The sequence below is a fragment of the Melospiza georgiana genome, chromosome 2 (genome assembly GCF_028018845.1).
Source record: "Melospiza georgiana isolate bMelGeo1 chromosome 2, bMelGeo1.pri, whole genome shotgun sequence".
Lineage (NCBI taxonomy): Eukaryota > Metazoa > Chordata > Aves > Passeriformes > Passerellidae > Melospiza > Melospiza georgiana.
In genome coordinates, this window is record NC_080431.1 from 96,242,021 (window position 1) to 96,263,965 (window position 21,945).

Sequence of the window (21,945 nt, forward strand, 5' to 3'; positions counted from 1 at the left end):
AAGAGAACTATTCTTAAACTGACTCAACATAGATGCAGATTAAAATTCCAGTACATCTCTTTTGTAGAGATGCCTGGCAATTATATCTTTTACCTCAAAGGAAACACAACCTCAGGTATTTCCTGCTTCTTGATTTAAGCTCATATTTACCTTCCAGACTTTGGCCCTTAGATCAGCAGGCAACTGCCTTCCTTGAATGATGTTTCTCACAGTTTCAAGATCACAGCCTCCTTCGTCTAGAGTGTCTGCAAGATCTTTTATCCTAAAATAATGAAATGTAATTAAAAAAATTAATTCTGCTATTTTTCTATGTTTATGTAGACTGAAGGCTATTGTCAGGCAAATCCCACACATATGCAAAAGTATAAGACAACTTGGAAATTACTAAAAAGAAATACTTGCAAAATGTTATTTATTCCTCTACTTTAAAGATGCTCCTTCAACTTGTAATTCCATTCAACTTACATACAAGAAAAAAAAGTTTGCCTTTTTTTTTCATTAAGTGACAAGGTTGCAAAATGTATCATAAAAATGCAAATTTAGTTGCAGTTTACAGCTTTCAGCAACTTTCAATTTCAGCAAGTTTTCACACACACGCACAGCGCAAATATTACACCTAAATTAGATGGTGGAGTTATTCTAAATAAAATATTAGATGGCCTAGAAAACAGAACACTTATTTCAAAGGTTTAGAACAGTCAGCTTTTAACCTCACCTTCCCTGAAATGGGAAAAGACCTTTTAGTCAAACTCAAATTTATTTAACTATACAGTTGTGGTATTTCAAGCGTGGACATATGCAGAAATCTGAATTAATATATACAAAAATGTTAAAAATCTAGAGAGTAGCAAAACACACAAATTGACAAGACAAACACTAATGATGATTGCTGTAGTGAGACAACAAAAGTTCACAAGTGTTATAGATAAGAAGAAATTCAGCATTCAGGAATGATTACTTTACAATCTCTCTGACAGCTCCTACAGACTGGTTCAATGTTTCCATGCTGTCAGTAATGGGAGAGCCACATGTGATGATTTCAGGATTTCAATATCATGTAGCAGAGCAGTGGCAAAACAGGTTCACTGGAAAAATAGCAATGGCAGTGACACATAGGTCCCATAGGCAAAACTTCTCCCTTGCTTTATCCTTTTAATTCTTCTCCACTTGCTCTGACATCTGCCTTAAGAAAGGCTTTCTTCAGTTACCCGGTGAGTTACACACACATCCAGGGGGTTTAGAGCCAGAGCAAAACAAAGAACAGGATTGTTTCTCTAGGACAGATATTCACCAGGAAGATGCATTCCTGGTGAATAACACATCTATTTATACACATGGAGTAACAGATGTTAAAGTGTTATCAGTATAATTCTCAATTAGTCCATGACTACTATGTAGTCAATTCAAATAGACACAGGAAAAAAATGTCAGCTGTTGAACTCTTGTCTGCTTTAACTTCCACATAGCCACAACTAAATCCTTGATATAGAAGTTCACAAGTTTGGTCTCCTGAAAACTTCAAACACACATTTCTAATCTTCTGGGACAAAAAGATTAAAATCTCAGACCTGGAAGAAGGTATGAAAATACTTAGCTAGCTTTACTTAAGAGTTCTCAAAGTATTTACAGGTCTGCAGAGTCAGCATTTTCCTTGCATTGTGTCAGGCAGTTTCTTTGTCACTACTTTTTGGTCTGCATTTTAAATCCTACTTCAAATATACACTGGGGCACAACTCCATTTTTTTTCAAGTAATTTTGCAAATCTGGATGAAAGAAAGCATTGATTACAAAGAGAATGACTTGCCTTATTTTCTCACATTTTCTGTATTATAAAAAAAGAAGAAAAAATCCCAAAGTCTGTTTTGTATAGGGTTACATGTTGCATAAGTTGCCAATTCCTTTCCTGAGACAGAAACAGAGGGGAAGCACACTTGTACTTCAATCACCTATCCTATTGCCCAGTTGTGTACATAATGTTCAATGCCTGAAAAGTTACATGAATGAATCAGTTAGACTTGAATAAAAATCAAGTATTTCCAGGACATTTACACAGAGAGACCTCCTAGCTCTCAGCAGAACTGCATGAACTCTAGGATGATCTAGCTTCAACAGAAGCCAACATCAAGCATCAGCTGGAGAGAATGAGGTGCTCTTAGACACATTGCACATTTCTGTGAACACTGTGTATGAAGAACAGACTAGAGAGCAACAGTCAGGTCTTGAACTACAACTAGTTGCTACACCTATATCCAAGTATTAAACATGGAAATGAAGGCTGTGTACACGTTCCATTTCAAGTAGAAAGGTCTTAAATTGTAGTAATTTAACTTCATTTCTATGTCACCCAAAGAAACTCTTTTGAGAATAAGAAAGCAAATTTTACTTGAAACAACACTTAAAACTACATCTACACTAATTACAGAATCACCTGGCAAAGAATGTTTCATAAATGCACAAGTACAAATTCTACCAGTTATTAGCATCCATCATTCAAGAAGCTGTGCATGTAACACCAACTTCAACGTGTTATCTGCAAATGTGTGCTTCTGCTGCTTGACAATATCTTACCATTTGCAAAAACTTCCTCCAAGTGCTGCCACCCCCACTTTCTACACTGTAAAGATGAGAGACAAATGCCAGTTTTACTGCTTCACCTCACAAAGCAGGGCACTGACACGTCCATCTGCCATGTGATGCATTCCCAACAAGGAGTTCAGTGAAATAACAGCGGTGGGGAAAATGCTTTGTTCTGCTGTGATTCAATTAGGTGCTCATTTCCTCCATCAGCTGCAAGATTGCTCACAGACTGTAAGAAAGGACTTCTCAAAGATTAAGTAAATTCTTTTCTAGTAAACTTTCTGTTCAGGCTAACTTGCAAAGTACAAAACATGAAAGTGATTTCAACACTTAAAACACGAGTGGACATGTGTTGAACTTATTTCTGTCAGTTGTTCTATAAATATTCCACTGAATTGCTAGCAATCTGGATCCTTGTCTTTCATGAGTGAAGAGAGTAAAGAGCAGCTAGAAAGTCTTCTGTTCTCATGGATAATGATTACACTTATTTTGAACAGAAAGCAGCACCTCTCCCTATGCAAAATTCCTCCAGACCTGAACATCTGTACTTTCTGCTCTGCCATGGCTTCACTGCCCATCTCTAGGTGCCACTCAAAATTTTGGTTAGATGTGTGGAATTCCAGCCTACACCAAAGCCATGGCCTGAAAGGTAAATTCCCACATGATACAGTGCTCAAAATGTCATAATACAAAATGCTCCTATTAGTGCATCTGCAGTAAATTTCCATGCTTACAGAAGGATCTCCTACATTCATGCCAGTCTGGTGACGTATTATAATCAATAAATAGCTGTATTCACAGACATTAAACAGGTCCTTTTTTAACTTAAGATGTTTAAGCTGGTGGCAAGAAAAGCTGAATTCCCAACAATTTAAGTATTTTTTTCTAAGTATTATTTATGCTGAGATACTTGGTAATCACTCATAAATACTAGAGAAGGGATTAAAAGTGTGGGATGTGAACAGTAGGAAAAAGATAATAGTAAATAATCAATAAACTACATGAAGTGTTAAGAATACTACAATCAATTTCATACTTTTATAGAAGGTATTACTACAGTTCCTATTTTTAATTCAGGATTTTCCTGACTCCCAGGAAAAAGCCTCAACAAGAGCTATATTGAATTGAAATTAATGAGTGTTTGTTCTCTACTGAAAACAAACAAACAAAAATCAATCCCTCACATTTGCTTCAAAATATCCATTGTATCCAGCACACCACTGAACCATCATTTATTCTCCAATAGGATTCTGGAGAAAAACAATTCCCTGACATTTTTTCTTCAATTTCATGCTTAACTGGAAAGGACTTTTCTGTTCATGGGCTTTCAGAAGAAATACTATGGCTCCAAGTACCAATTAGCCAGATTGTGAGAATGGGAAAGATATATGGAAACTAGGTTAGTCACCCTGTTGTCTTAGGCAGTTGCAGTGCATTTTGGGACCCTTAAAATGAGTTATTCCAATGCAAAGTTAAATGCACAGGAACAATTCCATCTGTGGTTGCAGTTATATTTAGTTATTTCAGGTCCTGATTTCCCAAGTACAGATCTTAAAAATTACTAATTGATCACATTTCCTGAAGCTTGAGTATTAAACAAACATCTGCAAAAAGGTTTTAGAAATTAATTCATAACCATTAATCTGTTTGAAAATCTGAACAAGACAAATAAGGTCCAAATCATCGATTTCCTTGATAAATGAGGCGAGAAAAATCTGTAACTTCCAACTACAAACATTTTAACTAACAACAAGCCACCTTATTTGTGTCTAATACAGTCTACTGACTAGATGTATTGCATTGACAGAAATTATGATTAAAATAAATAAGCAGACCAAAAAAAAAAGATTTTACAGCAGTTTGAAAGCAGCCTGCCTCCTTTGTCTCTGATAGCATTCTTAGCTTTGGACAGAAATGTCTTCCAGAACAAAACAGTGCTGGCAATTTCTCAAATTAGCTTTTGAGTATATGCCAAATAGCTCAAGAGAAACATTTAGCAAACAAGGTCTACCTGATTTTGCTCATTTTAAAATCAAAAGTGTTAAAACAGCTTCTTATATTTACTGAAGGAAAAAAAAAATACACTCTCATCTTTCTCTATATTTAAGTTTGGCATGGTGGCGATGCTGGGTTTTCTTTTTAATTTTGATTGTGCAGTGGCAAAGTTCCCTGGTTTTTGTTGAGCAAAACACCAAGCAATCAGCACAGATGTTGTGGGGTCTAATTAATAATTCGTTTGTGACACTTCCCCCCCACTCAAACCATTCAAACTAGCACCACATGACAAGTTAACACAGGGATAACAAATAGGGAATTTTATGTTAGTGAGCACATCTGGGTTCATCACACTCAAGGTGCTGCAACAGCCTCTGAGCACAAGACTCCAATCTGCCTTTTAATCCTCCTAAGGAAGTGAAGAGAGGACACAGGATCAGCACTGCCAGTTTTGCTCCCAATAGAGCTCAGGCACACATATGTGTCATTGTATGTTCGGGTATTTTTAAAATTTGAAATCTTATATACGTCAAAATATGACAGTGTAGCAATTTATATCAAAAAGCACTTTCAACAACAACTGTTCACAGAACTGAAATATGAATAGAAGACAACGCTTTAAATCCATAAATGAAAAAGCAAATACTCCACTGAAACTGGTTTTTAAACAAAAACCAAAACAGGAAAACAAACCCAAAAGCCACGTGAAGTTTCTAAGCAAGCAATAAGGAATGCAATTTTGTCATTCACAGCACACACCTCTAGTAACAGGATGCACTGTCACATATTAATATAGCATTTAAGCATAAAACTTTTTAATTGTTCCCATAAAGTATTAAATCTGTTTAACACTTTAAGACTGAAAGACTTACATTTGTTTTAACAAATGCCTTCAAGTTTGCATTTTCTAGTACCATCAGCATATAAAATTGACTATAGTTTTGAAGCTGCCAATCAGAATATCAACAATGCAGGCTGTGCCTTGAAAGTGGAAACACACTCATCCTCATTCTCAACAGAAATTCTAGAGAAGTTGACTGTGATCTGGGAGACAGCAATATTATTCCAATATTAGTAATAGAAGTCATCTCAAGTATTTTTTTCAGAGGTATTTGAGGTATGGTTCTTATTTAATGTCCAGGGTTGTATTTCAAAGGGTTGAGAGGGCACTGTCAGGGAATCCATCCCTTGCTTTGTAATTAAATGGCCCAACAGTCAGGGCTTTATTTAGAAATAATGCTTATGAAACACTGTGCTTATAGAAAGGACTTAATAAATTTTGAGGCTATAACTAAAAGAAAATACTCAAGAATAAAAAGTGATACCGACTAACTTCCATTTTCTAGTTAATTATACAAAGTTGTTTTAACCAAGAGGTGTATTTGTAGAACCAAACCAGACAAAGTAAAGTTTACACCTACACCTGTGTGTGTGTTCTGGCTTCTCTACAGTGACATAACTAAGCACAAGAAACTTTGAATCTGCCACATCAAATAGACCCTAAAAGCAAAACCTTGGAAATGATTTGAACTCAGATTGGAAATGATTATAAAAAGCAGTTCTGTAAAGTAATTGCTTGAAAAGCATATACGTGGAAAGGACAAAGAGCAATGGTGTGGCACAGAGCCAAAGAAAGAAATCACATGCAATGCAGAAGCGCAAAGACAAAAACAAAGTGAAGACGCAAATGGAGATGCTGGGTGCAGTAAGAATAGCTTCAGTGTTTAAACACAATGTTTATTTAAGCCTCGGCAATCTTGAGTGAATATGCATGCAACGAATACTAAAATCACATCACTGTTACCATCAAAATGATCCTATACACGCTCCAGAAATAGTCTCTATTCTTGTCCTAGGGGTTCAACGTAAAATCCATTATAAGTAATAGCTGGGCTAAAGGAAGGTGGTGAGCAAAATCATTCAGAAAACGAGGCAGGACCCACTGCTGTCACCTGTTCCTGCGAGCAGGAATGCAGCGAAACGGGAAGCTGAACTGAACAAAGCAACTCCACTCCAGGCAGACTCCCGGAGCAGCTCCTACCGCATATTAAAGCTGTCATTTCAAACTGGAGCGACGCCTGGCTCCAGGCTGGGCACGGCCCTCGTTTTGTGTCTCGCCCGTGTTTTGACGGGCCCCTTCCTCTCCGGGGACCCGGAGCCGCCGAGCACTGGCGGCGTTTGCGGGGGCTCCTGGCGGGCTCCCAGCGCGACCCCAGCGCGGCGCGTCCCGGGGGGAGAGCGGCGGCGGGCGGGGCCTTCCGGCCTCTCTCCGCTGTCTCCGCCGCGGAGGGGAGGGAGGCGAGCGGCACGGAGGGCGCCCACACCCCCATAACTCACCAGCTGCCCGGCGGCGGCGGCGCCTCTTCTCCTTCCGCCATAGCTGTTGACGTGCCCGTTCGCCCGGCCGTAAAGCGCGCTCGGGAGGCGTTCCCTGCCCGAGGCCGCTCCTCCCGGAGCCGTGCCCGCCTTCCCGGCCGCCGGGCTGAGGGCGCGGGCCGCAAAGCGCGGAAGCTGCGCAGCGACGGACTCTGAGGGAGCCGTCGCGCAGCGCCCCTGGAGTAGGGCAGGGCAGTCGCTCTGCCGGAGATTCGAATGTTTTCGGTTTTCATAAAGCTGAACTGCTCTGCCTGATGTGGGTTTGATTATTAAGTGACTTCCCCCACAGTGTTTAATGTGCCACAGGTTGGACGTACTCTGCGAGTGCGGAAATTGACAAGTTTCACGCAGTTTCCAAGAGCTGCAAATCACTCGGTGACGTCCATTAGCAACCCTGGGCAGATCAATACTAATACTCTGTTAAGCATGTCCCTTACCCACCTGCATCCTCAAAGGGGGAAAAAAATAATATACTTTAATGAAAGTTGAGAAAAATCCTTGTAGCGAGTTATACACGGAATAACAGTGCCGCCTTACGGGGGATTCCAGTCCTTACACTGGTCTGTTTCACTTCTAGAAGTGCCGGATTCGGGATGTGCTCCAGCCGGTCACGCCCAGGCTGAGCGGGACGGCTCCTGCGGGGAGGGATCCAGGATGGGCACGCTCGCCCTGCAGGTTGCGCTGCCAAAGGGCCGGGAACAGCCATTCCGAGGCAACGCGCACCCCCTGCAGGCACCTATCAGTTCCTCGGCAAAGATTCCGTCAATTACCTCAACCAAGAAAGGAGGCATTTGACAGTGTGCAAGCGGGTTGAGGCAATTAAGTGAATGTTGTGAAGAACGGGGTAATAATTTGAATGCCTTTCCTCTTTCTCTCGCTTCTGTATTTTCCACTAAAAAAAAAAAAAAAAAACAAAAGATAGAAGGGGGAAAAGGAAAAGAGATTCACAGCATGCATTTAAAAGCTTTCTTCTCTTTCAGAAGAATCTTGTGTAAGAAGAAATCCCAGCTGCGGCACCGGCCGTGCCCGGGGCAGCGCCGGCCCCCGGCAGAGCAGGGCACGCCCGCCCGGCCCCGCGCGCAGTGCGCAGGCGCGGCGGCGGCGGCGGTGGCGGCATGGGCGACACGCTGGAGGAGCCGTGGTGGGACAGCGAGCCCGGGACGGGCGGCACGCCAGGTACTGCTCTCCCCAGGCTCCCTCCGCACGCTGGGATTGAAGCATTTTGCCTAAGAGACAGCCCCCCACCGTCCTTTCCTGCCCTCCTTCCTTTTCGTTGGATTTCGGGTGTTTGTTCCACTTCCCCTCTCCGCCTTTCCTTTCTCTGCTTTTAATTTACTTCTCCAGGTTTTCCACTCTCACTCGCTTTTTGCCCTGAGCCTGCTTTTCCCTGCTTGCTACGGAGGGCGGATTTGTTGTAAGCAGAGTCTCTGCAGCGGGTGATGTCCCGTCTCTGGTCTGAGCCCTGGGATAGACGATAGAGCGGCAATGAAAATAGCAGTACCTAGGTAACAACAGGAACCCACATGACAAAATACATTTACGCGAAGTTTGAAAAGCGAGGGGAATGGGAAAACCTCTTGGTTTGAATTCAGAGCTCAGCTCTCCCTTGCATTCATTTACCTCCCAAACTGTATTTTCTTCCAAAGAGTTTATTTGATGAAAGGCTTTTGCGTAATGGATGATCCTCGTGGGTCCCTTCCACCTCAGATTATCCTGTGATTGTGTTTGCCATTACTGGCATGAACTTACCTGTAAGGCCTAGGAAACAGCAAATCAAGAGCCTTTGGAGGGAAAAGTATCTGTGGTACTTGGAAAGCATCCCCCATGTGCTCACTGGGGTGTGTCGCATCACCTTTGCCATGTGTTACTGTAAAAGGGCAGGAGTTAAAGCTCTCTCCAGCCGCTGCTCCTTGGAGTACGGTGCTGTGACTGATTTGTCTTTTCTTTCCTGATGGTTATGATACCTGGCTCATACTCTTGTATTTTTTCAATGTGTCTTGAAGCCACAAGCTGTAAAATGTTTTCTCTGTAATGCTTACATTTAGTGTGAAAATTTAGGTAGATCTAGGCAACTAGAATGACCTTAGACTTTATAGTGCCCTATTTTATTGATTGTTTTTTAAATTTCTTTTTTAATACAATATTGGCAAGATTTGGGCATTACTGGGAGTTACCTGCACCTCTGCCAAGACTCCAGTTTTTTGAGTGTCTTGATAATTGGTCCTTATTTCCTGTGAAAATGTACTTGGAGAATAGTTAGAGAGGAAGCACTATAAAAGTTGTATGTATGTAATAAAGAGGGCCCACAAGACCTAATTAGGTTTCTGAGCATTTAATTTTTATTTTTAGTCTCATGTGGGTTCCTTAAGCAGTCCCAGTTCCCATGGTAAATGCTTTTCATTAGGAATTTTTCCTGAGAGCCTACCTGCACATTGTGCCAGCACAGCTTTCATCTGGGGTGCATGGTTAGCTGACTGTTACAATGTTGTCAGCTTTCCTCTAGAAACTGGATACAGAGCAGGACTTTGATTGTAAACTTTTGATATGAGGGGTGATTTGAGGTGAGACTGTGAATGACAGCTCTTCCAGTTATGAAAAACTTGGGATTTTTGCAATAACATTTTTGACTTACTGAAAGAATTCAGGTGGAAAATAACCTCTGGAGGTATCTAACACAATATACTTTACTCCAAGGACATTCTTTGAGTGTGTTATGAGTGGTAATTACAGGTGAGTGTTGTGCAAAACTCTGCTGTCTGCAGCCCACCTTTGTAAACTTGTTGGCAGGCTGCTTTTATGGAGCTTGTTGTTGGATGAAGTTGACACGAGCTAACAGTAAACATAAAACATCTGGTACTTTTATTTTGTGTAGTATTTGTCACGTAACACAGGTAAAATGAAGGGTTAATTTTTTCAGCATCTTATTGATACTGTAAAATGTTTTCAAATCAGCTGGCATAAAAGAGGAAATTATGGTTCACAATGTATGATGCAGGCAGCAGTACAAGAAAATAACTGCACATTAGTGAGCACCTTTGAAAGACTTGGTCAATTTCATTTCTGTGAAAAATGAACTTTTGTTACAAAAATACTATCCAACCTCATTTGCTGACCTATTTAAAAATACCATCTCTGCCATAACTGCAGGTGCAAAGCAGAATTCAGATGTACTTTTGAAATAATAATCTTTTGCCAGATCCTTTAAAATTAACCTTAGAATAAGCTCTGACCTTCAGAATATTCATCAGAATTCAGCTCTCAAAACTGTTTTAGATTTTAGCCACTTGTAATTAGAAAAGGCTACTTTTAAAATGAGTGTGAACATCATTCATACACTCCACCTAAAAAGTATGAAAACACAAAATAGATATAAATATATATCCAAGTGTATGGATATGTAATTATAAATTTGCCTTTGGCCATATCATTGGAAGTCGTTATTTTAGAGTCCATATTAAAAATTAAAGGTAATTACTCTCACCTAAAGAGATGTTTACCCTGCTGCAAATGATTTATAGGTATAAAAAAAGCCCACAAAACCCAAGGCAAAAAATGCTAAAAGGATTACCCATCTTTGTATCTTGTCACATGACAAAAACTAAACAATCTTGCCTAATAACATCTTCAGCAAACCTTTGAGATGAGATTTGTGGAGGTAGCTGTTAGGGATTATTCTCCACTTAGCAGCATAGTTTAGTGTTACATATGTCCCACATCATGCAGCTGCAGGACTTCCTTACCTTCCTTTTTTCCAGTTTGTGCCACAACTTTGTCCAGACTTTCATGTGGTTTTTATATTGCATTCAGAATTACAAGGGAAAGGATAAGGAATTTGGAGGAATTTATTTCATACTGGTGAAGGACCCCAACTTTCTCCTCTTCCCTCTGTGAGCAGAAAAGAGCAATTCTCATTCTCTGTCAATGTCCAGATCTTGCCTGTAGCCAGCGTGCCTCATCTCCCAGTCAGTTTGAGGGAGAGGGATGGACTTCTTATTTTTCAGAAATTCTTCGTTTCCTCCTTTTTAGTTACCCCTCCTTGTCTTTCATTCTCTGTGCTTTCTGTATCACCCTTAATCCTGTAGGAGTAGTATCCCCATTTGTCAGTTCTAGATCCTTAAAGAGGATCTACCTATGATGGCCATGGCCCTCGTAGGTAAAAATTAATTGTGTCATTACAAGACAGGAGCAAAACTCATGTATATCAGCAGCAAAAATAGGTGAGTATGGGACCACAGAGGATGATTTGGCAGTGCTTGTGGGGTCCTGTGTGGGCTCTAAAGCTCTAAAGGATGCTATTGCAAGAATTGCTGGAATTCTTCTGCCAGGGGTTGTCTTTTCTTTCTTTGTAGTGAAGGTGCCAGTTAACATCAATTTGTAGTGTGTGATTTGCAGCCATTGAGAAGCAGACTCTTCACTGTAGTGCATTCAGTGGGAGCACTGTTGCTTGGTCAGAGCTGAGGTTCTGTTGCTGGACTCTGCTTGAAGAGGTTTGAATCTCTTTTTTCAGGCTCATCAATGATTTGCTGTTCCTTGTGATAGAACGTGGTCAGTACTTGAAGATCTTTCTGAGAAGCATGCCAAGTTGACAGCTGCTTCTTGAAATCTGTGTTTCTTCACATCAATGAGCATTCATTCTGCAGGTTGCAGTAGTGTATTTCTGTGAGCTGTGTTGGGATCTGAGCACAGCTGATATGGACTCTCAGAACTTGATAGCTGCAGATTTAGTGAATAAAATGGGAAGCCTTTCCTTTTTACTGTGGCAAAGTAATTCTTTAGTGTCTGCATGTTAACCCAGGTGTGTCTTGTAGGACAGCTGAAATAATTTTTCAGTAGACTGATCTTTTAAAACTTCTTTTAAAGTATTTATAGAGAATTTCTTGTGAAACTGTTGAGGAAGGCATAGGTTTCTTGTGGGTTTGCAAAAACAGTCACACAGCAGTGCTGTGTGTTGTACTGTCTGTGGTTAAGTTAAACTTTTAGCTGTGAAATGAAAGGGAAGAATTGTATAACTGAATGCATCAGAATCTCTCCTTGCTTCAGCAAAAGGATTGCAGTTTTGGTTATGGCACTGTGATCACCACCAGTTTTTGCTTTATTTAGGAATTAGGATTTGGCAGTTCTTAAAGAAACACCTATGTGTAAGGAGTTTTCCCATGTATTGTCAGTTGAGCCATTTAGACTGTTGGAATGCACTCTGTTGGGGAAGAAGAATGAGTGAGACATTAATACCAGAGAAACACATTAATTTTTATATTTTAAAGCAGTAACTAGTGTTAGTTGGTATTACAGGATTCTTGTGTGGGGGTTCCTTACTGTTGTGGTAGTATTTTGTTAGTCTTAGCATTCTACAGAACAGTGAGAAATTTTCTTGCAGAGCAACCATTGCTATTTTTCAGAAAATTGGAAACAACAAGCATGGAGTCTCTTCTAATATTTTGGTTTGTGGTTTTTGTTTGAGGGGTTTTTTTGTGTGTATGAGTATTTGCTGAAGGGAAAACTTGAATTTTAAGTCTTTTAAAGAAGTTATGCTTTAAGAAAAGCAAAAAAAGCAAATTCTCTCATGGATGAACTGGAATTTCTTGTGCAAAGAGTTCAGTTAAAAAAAACACTAGGAGCAATGCATCTGGTTACATATTTTAAGTGAATGTGAGGAGTTGTAAGGAAGGGCAAAATAGTGGAGGAATGCAATAAAGTTGCACTTCTAAGTAAGCCACAAATTACTGTTAAGCTTGATACTAATTTTGATCAGTTCTAAAATACTGTTTAAGCGAACTGAAATCTAAATACTGCAGTCCAAATGGTGAAAGTTTATATAGCTGTTGCAAACAATATCCACCTTGATTCTCCCATCTGTTTGCCTGATCTAACATCTGCCTGAATTGAGTGGAGATAATCACACTAGTGAGGAGGGAAATACCTATCTTCACATCATGCTTTTAAAGTGATGCTTGGCACAGCAAGGAGCTCTGCATTTCTCTATATTCAGTGCATTATACAAGAGCAGATTTTTCCATGCCTTTCTTCATTCCACCCTTAATGTTGAACTCAGGATATCCATACTGAGACACTTCTTGGCTAGACCAACTTTGAAAACATGACACCTTCTGCAACCCCTCTTCATGTGATTTGACCATGTTTTTATAAATCTGCTGAGATACTTTACTGTTTGTAGAACATGTCAGAACTGAATTTATAGTAGAAAGTTATTTGTGTCTTGTGTTTCTGTACTGTGAGTGGCAAAATCTGGAAATGCACTATAAAAATGGAGCAGAGCATGGTCCCTGCAGTTAGCTTTGGCTTCTAAGAATTCAGCTGTCTTGATGTCCTGTGATTGGGTGACCATATGTGCTGACCATGTGGATGGTTTCTGTTTTTTTCCCCAGTTGAAACAACTGAGATTCAGATGGCTTAAATCCATTTTTAATGTCATAGATCACAGAAGAGTATTTACCTTCTCCCTCCACTTTGAAGGCAGGCTTTAGACACCGTCCTTACAATACGTATCTTTCCAGAAGGACTCTCTTGGAGTGGCTTGTTGGGATGTCCAGCAGGAATTTTGACAGGGGCTTTGGTTGTGCTTGCAGGCTTTGGTTTGGGGATCCGAGTTGGAATTGAACGACGGAAGGTATTGGTAATCTGGAAATAAACAAGAAAATAAACCATGCCTTAAGGAGGAGAAACAAGAGGTGGTGTTAGCTTTGTAGTGCTTTTTCCAGTTTGCAAACCTGAATGCATTGCTTCTAGAACTTTTGAGAACTTTGTTTGTTTAAACTTCATTTATCTTGTCTGTAAAGAGACAGAAGCTTTGTATTTAACTTACCTACTTGATTGGGGAATATCAAAGAATCTCAATGGATTGAAACTCAGAGTATAAGTAAGAGGGTTTTCCTGTCTGTCATCTGACTATCAGCCCTAGGTGCTGAGTGAGTGATGCAGTGCCAAGTATTGAGCTGTGTGGGTTCTCTGGGTGATTAATCATGAATTTGGGTGAAATTCCTCATGCAGAAGCAAATCTTGATTCAATCCTGAGCAGAGGGCAATGCCCAGGTCATACTTTACTGTGAGAGATGATTCTCTCATCAGTAACCACTGTACACAAAATTAATTGTATTTGTGAGACAGCTCCCCCTCCAGAATGATTGTAGTCATATTTAATTGCAAAAAATGTGAATATGCCCCCAAAAAAGTTCTTATGTGCATGGAAAAGGGGTGAAGGACTATAAAGGCAAGAAGTTTGTTTGAAAAGTACCATTATCTGAAACCAGGATTATACATACTGTACTTATGAGAAAACCTTTTTGCATCACAAGCATTTTATATTAGTTTTTCAGTCAAACTAAGGGTAAGAGAACTTCACTTAATTTTTTTAAAGATAATAAAATGGAAATTGTGTTCAAATGAGGACAATAAAAAATTGGAATTATGGTGACTTAATTATGAGTAAGAATGAGCTAGATCAAAACCCTTGTGGAGGGATAGAATGTAAGAAAATAAAGGTAGTGCAGAAGGCAGTCTCACACCTGAGGAGTTGCAGCTGTGCCAATCACCAAAGATTAGGAGCAGGCTGCCCTTAACAGGCCACAGCTGTGTCCAGTAAGGAGGAGTGCTACAAAAGAGTGGGTTAGCTGGGTGAGGAGGGAGTTGGAGTTTGTTGGCTGTGCTGTGGAGAAGGAGTCAGTGCTGTGAGGAGCTGCCTATGAGAAGTCACTGAGAAGCTATGGAGCTTTGCAATATGATGATTACAAACCCTAGTGGCTATAATGATCTGTCTGGCCAGGTTTAAAAAAATAAAAGTAATCACAAATCAAAAGCTTGCTATTTACTGTAGATAATTATTTATAATAGGGTTTTCAATAGCATAAAGCTGAACCAACATCAGATCATTGCATGTGCTCAGTGTGGAGGAATTTGGGGAAAGTACGTACATCACAGATGTGCTTAATGGATCATGAATAAGGAAAAAAATCAGCCTGGGCTTAATTGAAGTTTGATAACAAAGAGATAAAATAGTAACTATCTCCCAGAGCAGTGTGGTTTGTTTCTAGGAGTTCTGAAGGAGATGATTTTTAAAAATGCAGAATCCTTGTTAGTGATGTGCAATCTACCACTGAAATTGTTGGTGATGCTAGAGGGGTGCAATGCTGCTTTAGATTAAAGCTTCACAGAAGATTCATAAATGTAACTGTTGAACTGTTCAAAGTGTCAGTTAAGTAATAGGTTTGCCCACATGATTACTGATTTTGTGAAGACATCCACATTTCTTGTCAGGGATAATATTCAGCTCTGTTATTCAGATATTGTTATATAGGTACATGCTATTGGATTGTTTAATGATGATGAGACCCATGTGGGAGGGAAAGACCTAGGTTAAGTTTAAAAAACAACTCTTGATAGTGATCTCTAACAAAAGAATCTTGTGAAAGCAGATTTTGTGTGCAAAATGTGGAAGAACAAGGAAAATTCTCAAGGTTAATAAGTGGCATTTGGATAGGTAGCAGAGCAGTGACCGAGTTTTTAATAGTATAGTGGAGATAGCATCTGAATGTCACAGACCCTTCTGATACTCAATGTATTCATAAACTGCACAGGAAGACAGTACTGAAATTATAATATTTGCATATGGTATAACAGGGAGAATGTTAGAAGCAAGAGCTGACACGTTAGTTTTTTACTTATGTTAGTGAGTAAAAGACCGTGTCAGTTCGGTGTTAACAATTGAAAAATAATATATGTAGGGAAAACTAGTTCATGTACAGTAGTGACATTTATTGTCAGTCAGAACACAGATCTTGGAATCCCTGTGAATTGTCCTCATTGCTCAGCAACTGGCACTTGTCAAAAAGGTAACAGACAAGTTAGGAATTACTAGGAAAAGAATAGAAGAAAACAAATCCCATCATTTTTTAGTGTGTGAAGCCAAACCATCCTGTCCTACATTGTGAATGTTTTGCTGGGTTTTGCCAAACAGCTCAAGAAAGGCTATGCCAAAATGCAAAAAAGGTGGCAAAGACTATCAATTATGAAATGTCTTCTGAGTGAAGATTAATAACACATGCTAAACCTCTTCAAGATTGGAAAATAGATGGTGGTGAGAAAAATAAACAGCAGAAATGTAGCATTATGGTGACTAGGGCAATTTTCTAGTATGCTTGAGGGGGCATCCCCTGGGGGTGGATTAAAGGTATATGAAAAGTGTTTTCCCTTGTCAATGAGCTATAAAACTCATTGGGATAGACAATTTTTGAGGTGATGATATAAATTGGTTTGGAGAGAATTTGTGCTGATTCCGGGCATCGATCAAGGACTGCTAAACACAAAGATGTGTGGAGATTCCTGCTGTAAGTTGCAGGCTGCCAAAGGCTGGATTTTCTACTCTGTGTGCATGGTACTACTTAATGTTCACAGGCATTTAACACTGGTCACTACCAAAGAGGAGATATGTAGTCTGAGTGTCTAAAACCTCTTTCATGCTTTTATTCTTAAAATCAGCATGTTTCTAGCATTTTAATTTTTGTTTTAAGGCACTGAGAAAGAGTTTGACTTCGAAAGTGAGGAAGAAAAAGGAGATGAGTGTTTCTTTCCCTGTGTTCCTCCAAGATTTTACCTCTAGGTGGCAGCGGTTTCCTTTTGTATTGCATCCCAGTATTTCACTTAAACCCGACTGAAACTCTTCGTTAAATGCTGAATAAACAAAATCAACACACATTTTCATAGTAGGCTGGAATTTTAGCATACATATTGTTAGTAGGAAAGGAAGCAAAAAAAAAGAGAATTCACTCCTTGTCCCCAAATCGAAAAGCATTTTTCTTCAATTACTAAAGGTGATGTGTTAAGAAAGGAACTGATGTTGGAGGGGATAATTGCATTATTGCTATGTGGTTTTCCATGAGTACTGAGTTGGAAGTGTTCGCCTCTGACCCTGTGGTATGGCCTGGTAGATGAGGCATGGTACTGAGAATCAAATGTTTGGGTGGGCTGTTACTGCAGTGCTACTCCCTGATGTAATTATAGCAATGATAGAAAACGTGTCTGTTTCCCATCTATAAAAAGAATTGCATTAGTTAAGTATATTTAGGTGAATAGATAAAAATATTTATGTAAAGTCTTGCATATTAAAGTGAGATTGTATCTCTAAGAGCTGTTTGGTTCAGGATCTTTTTGAGAAGTGTTCCAGAGATTCCTTAGGTTACAAAGTGGTTGGAGTGTTGTCTGGAGTTGATTGATCAGCCATGTCAGTACTTCAGGAAGGTGTTTGTAGGCCCAGATCTTTACAGGTTTTGTCCATCTGATTATGGTATTCAGGCTGTAAGCTTTTATTGAATCAATGAAAAGTTAGGTGCTGAAATATCCCTGTGCTCTGACCTATAGTTTGCACCAATGTCTAGCTCATTAAAACCACCCATTGACAGTGTGGTGTTCTGAGCCATCAGATTTCATTTCAAACATATTTCTTCTTTGTAATTCAAAACTATCTATTTTGCAGTTCTGAATGACACTATTGAATACATCTACAATATTATAATTTGGTGCCTAGAGCTGCATTATAACTGATGGACTTGTCAAGGTTTTATCTGCATACAGAGTTTGTAGTGCTCCCTTTTGCTTGTGTCATGTTTGATTGTAGCCACAATAACTGACTTGCTCTAACTCCTGGCATAGGCTCAAACTTGAGGATAACAGTTGTATTATAGGGGTTTTTTTTCCTATGCAAATAAACAACTAAACTTGCACTTCAGTGTTTGTACCAATCTAACTTCTGATAAAGGCAAGGATTTAACAACCTGCCCATCTGGTTCTCTTCCTCATCATACTGTACTTAAAAATTGGTTTATTTTTAATCCTTGTGCAATACTCCTAGGTCCTCCCCTGCTGCTTAGTGTAGAGGCATGTGAAGAGGTACATTGGCCATAGCAGGCTTCTATCTCCAGATGTCTGATTTGGTTTTTAGACAGACCTGAATGACTGAAAACCTCTTGCATAGAGATTTTGGTGGGCCTTCTCAATTTGATTTTTAACTATGTATGGGAAATCTGTGTGCACACCATGAATTACTTCAGTTATCTTCAGATGTATGCATCCTTTCTACCAGCTCATTCTCTCCTTCAAGATGAATGTTTTTAGTCTTCCTCATCCTTTTTTGAACTCTCATTTGTATTCTGAATTTGCTGGCTTTGTGTTCATCATTGCTGTTTAGCTATGTCTCTTAACTTCCCATCTGTAGGCCACTTTTTCTATCTGCTACCTTTCTAAGTCAGAGAAGAGAAAAAAAGATATGTTTCTTCTTCAAAAAACAAGCTGAACTGCCTGTCATGGTCTGGGGATCCCTTGTGAGTTCCCATTAATGCTCTTGAAGCACCCTCAGAAACAAAATGTTGCCCAGGATTAACCTGCCTGAGCAGTTATGCAGTTTTCCTTTACCTAATGTGTCTAAGTGAACATCAGCAAATAATTACTGCAACAACAATGACAACCCCAAAAGCATTAAACTGACCACTTTTAAATTAGATTATGTGGTATGTCTGTCTGTAAGTATAGTAGCACCATATTGGTTCAAGGCATTAGGCTTGGAAGATAACAGTGCTAAATTGGAGAAATTAACAGTTAAAGCTAATTTTCAAGGCAAGCGATGATCTAAGGCTCAAGAAGGCTGCATTTTAATTTCATTTTTAAATTTACCACTGAAGCAGACATCAGTTGCCTGTAATAGGAATTGGCAGAAGAAGGCCTGCTAGAGTGAGAACTCTACACAGGGACTACATTTGTTTTCTCAGCAAATGACAGTGGGTACTGTCAGGGATAGGGACAAATACTAGCACAGGTGACAAATGAGAAACTTTCACATTATTGTGAAAATAGCCCTTCTAATTTCAAGAAGACAATGGAGAAAGCATGCTCTGAAATATCAGGATATATGTTCCATACCCACCTTTTTTTCTCCTCCACTGGGAACAGAGGCAGATTATTTATATGGGCCAGATTTTAACACAATGCAATGCTTGCTTTAGGGAGTGGGCTAAGGCAAGTGTGTGTGGGAGTGTCAAGGAGAGAAAATATTTGTTTCTGTGCTGTTGAAGTAGTCCTCCTACTTTTGGTCCTAATCCTTTCCTTTTCCTTCTGAAAGTATGACATGTGCTTTGCTTCCTGTTTCAACTTTATTCATTTAAATGGGGGGAGCGTGTAGTATTTATGCTGTAAGTTTTCTTTTTTTTTTTTTTTTTTTTTTTTTTTTTTTTTTTTTTTACAGCATTGTAGCACTTGATTTAGGAGAAATAACTTTCTTTCTCAGTGCTTAAATTTTTAGTTTAAGAAATTTGACTAATTTGACTATCATTTGCAGCTGTACTGAAAGTGTCCAGGGGATGGTGCTGAAGATCCTTTACTCAGAAGCCCATGTCTGTATGTGCACAAGCGTGCCTCTTGCCAGACTTAAGTTTGTTCCTGGATGATTGAACACAGTCAGAAAGAAAGCCAGGTCTGCAAGTGACAACGAGTTAAGATTAAGTGATAAACTTGAATATTCCCTTTGGTCTCCAAGCCAGACAGCTTTGGCTGAAATTTCTGGTTAGGCATTCTCAGCTGCACAGAGCATTTAGATACTTCCTTTTCTTTACTGTTCTTTTGCTAGACCCTGGCATTTGTTTTCTAGGAATCCAAAGTGAGAAGTCTCAGTTGCTCCGAGTTCCTTTTCATGCAGCACACCTGTGTGTGTGACTGTACTGAGATGTGTGAGCAGGAGCAGTGTAATCCTGACTCTCACTGTCTCACTCAGGGTGAGAGCTGTGCCAGGCTGGTGTCTGGCTTGGCTCACTGCATTGTCACACCACATAAACAGCTCAGCAGAGAGAAAGTGACTTCTCAATAATCTAGAGTCATAGTACTTGAGCTATTAAGTGGAAGAGCAATTGGGTTTGTTTAATCTGGAGAAAACAAAACTGAGAAGTGATGTGATAATTGTCTTCTAATATGTGTTGCAGAAAGAATAATTTTCAAAGTCCAATGAAGGGATAGGAAAGGGAATACTGGAGTACAATTTCAGCAACATAAATTTAGTTTAAAAATTAGCAAGATTCTTAGTGACAAGTGTATTCCAGCCCTGTTCCAGATTCCTGGGTAAAGGTGGCATTGCAGAAGTTTTTTAGAGCTATATGAACTAGGTTTTGTTTTTTAAAGTTTTAAGTCAAGTTATAGTGAGGAAATAGGCTCAAAAATGTCCTGACATCCTTTTTAAGCTCTATTTTATGTGTCTTCTGCTGATATTTGCTTTATTACAGCTCTCTTGATTTCACTAATATGGCATTTTTGACAGAAAAATCAGTATAAATATTAGAAATTATTTCCATACATGTGGCTCAATTTACACTAATGCGCTTGATTGTGTTGCTGTGATCTTATTTCCTGAATGCAGTTTAAATCTACTTTCTGGGAGTGGGGAAAAGAAGAATGGTTGGAGGCAGAAGTTGTATTTACAGTTTCTAAAATTCTGTTATGTGCCTTGCTTTTTCTTGGGACGTGTCTTCACTGACAAGTATGATGATATTATTTTAAACTTTGGATAACTTAGACTCCTTTCTAGTAGATAACTGACAAGATGCAGGGGTGGGTAAGGTTTTGTTGTGGGTTAACTCCAGTAGGACAAGTTTACCTGGGGCTGGCTGATCAGCGTCATCATGCAGCTGCAATGAACAACTGTTCATTGTTAATCTTCCTTTTGCCCCTTGAAAGTCCAAGGGGTCTCAGGCACCTTGATAGGGCACTTGGGGGTCCCTAGGAGCAGAAGTGTGGCTTTTTTAGCACACTGAACACGCTGCAATTGCAGTTGTGTCCCACACAGGGGTGTGCTGGCACTTGTGTGTTCCTGCAGGTGCCTAGGTGTCACTGCTGTTGGAGAGAATATGGCCCTGGGTGAGATCAGCAGTGCCTTGGTTTAAAGCTGCTCTGCCATTTGTTGAGAAAGATTTTTGGCAGTGGAGGATCGTTCAGTACAGACTGGAGGTACATAGGGATATTTGTGGGGATATTTGTGTTTGGGTATTTTTAAGGCAGTTTTAAAAAATGTTTGAAACTGCTCTTCTATGCATACATGCCTTTTAACGTGAAATGTCTTCATTATCAATATTGTCTGTTCAAAAGCTTTGAGTATGTTTTCCCCACGTTAGCAAATTTTTGTGGTGAAAAGGTGGGAAGTTCTGCATGGAGGAGGAAAGTTCTGCATGGAGGAGCAGAAGTGTGGCTTTTTTAGCACACTGAACACGCTGCAATTGCAGTTGTGTCCCACACAGGGGTGTGCTGGCACTTGTGTGTTCCTGCAGGTGCCTAGGTGTCACTGCTGTTGGAGAGAATATGGCCCTGGGTGAGATCAGCAGTGCCTTGGTTTAAAGCTGCTCTGCCATTTGTTGAGAAAGATTTTTGGCAGTGGAGGATCGTTCAGTACAGACTGGAGGTACATAGGGATATTTGTGGGGATATTTGTGTTTGGGTATTTTTAAGGCAGTTTTAAAAAATGTTTGAAACTGCTCTTCTATGCATACATGCCTTTTAACGTGAAATGTCTTCATTATCAATATTGTCTGTTCAAAAGCTTTGAGTATGTTTTCCCCACGTTAGCAAATTTTTGTGGTGAAAAGGTGGGAAGTTCTGCATGGAGGAGGAAAAAAAACCTTCTTTTACCATCATGGCTTTTTTCTATCTGTGAGTAGGCTGTTTTTTCTCTTGGAAGGCCACATTAAAAGGTGTGCTAATCAGAGTCCTATTTTCAGTTTATGTATATTTTGTCCTAATATATATAAAATGCTAATTAAAACAAAAGACTCTACCTTTTGTCCAGCTAAGGTTGATGTTTTTTCAGGACAAAACATGACCTATAGTGGCTTGAGTATGAGACAATTAAGGATAATAAAATGTAGGTAGTAATCACATTGAAGCTGCCTTGCTCAGATTTTGCAAAAATCAATTAACTTCTCTCCCAAGAGATACAGAATTATTTAAATGGGACTGCTG

General features: G+C 39.6%; 3 protein-coding genes across 6 annotated transcripts in view; 1 reads left to right on the forward strand and 2 right to left on the reverse strand.

Annotated features, from left to right (window-relative positions):
* Positions 1–7,002, reverse strand: part of TBC1D23 (TBC1 domain family member 23) — a 36,486-nt gene extending 29,484 nt beyond the window's left edge. Inside the window, exons 1-2 of one of the 2 annotated variants that reach the window (XM_058019208.1) lie at positions 6,910–6,978; positions 151–262 (exon numbers count right to left, since the gene is read on the reverse strand). In XM_058019208.1, coding sequence (XP_057875191.1) covers positions 151–262; positions 6,910–6,950 — 153 coding nt within the window. In that variant the 5' untranslated portion in view covers positions 6,951–6,978. Of the gene's footprint in view, positions 1–150; positions 263–6,909 lie in introns of both variants that reach the window. The other variant, XM_058019209.1, reaches the window with a different exon arrangement.
* Positions 7,003–8,052: 1,050 nt separating this feature from the next.
* Positions 8,053–21,945, forward strand: part of CMSS1 (cms1 ribosomal small subunit homolog) — a 223,568-nt gene continuing 209,675 nt past the window's right edge. For both annotated transcript variants that reach the window (XM_058043521.1, XM_058043512.1), the window contains exon 1: positions 8,053–8,124. Coding sequence is in view for 1 of the 2 variants with exons in the window: in XM_058043512.1 (XP_057899495.1) it covers positions 8,064–8,124 (61 nt within the window). In the remaining variant the exon portion in view is untranslated. The remainder of the gene's footprint in view (positions 8,125–21,945) is intronic.
* Positions 9,787–21,945, reverse strand: part of FILIP1L (filamin A interacting protein 1 like) — a 189,090-nt gene continuing 176,931 nt past the window's right edge. For both annotated transcript variants that reach the window (XM_058043488.1, XM_058043498.1), the window contains 2 exons: positions 13,400–13,584; positions 9,787–12,142 (listed from right to left, as the gene is read on the reverse strand). In XM_058043488.1, the coding sequence (XP_057899471.1) occupies positions 12,052–12,142; positions 13,400–13,584 (276 nt within the window). In that variant the 3' untranslated portion in view covers positions 9,787–12,051. The remainder of the gene's footprint in view (positions 12,143–13,399; positions 13,585–21,945) is intronic.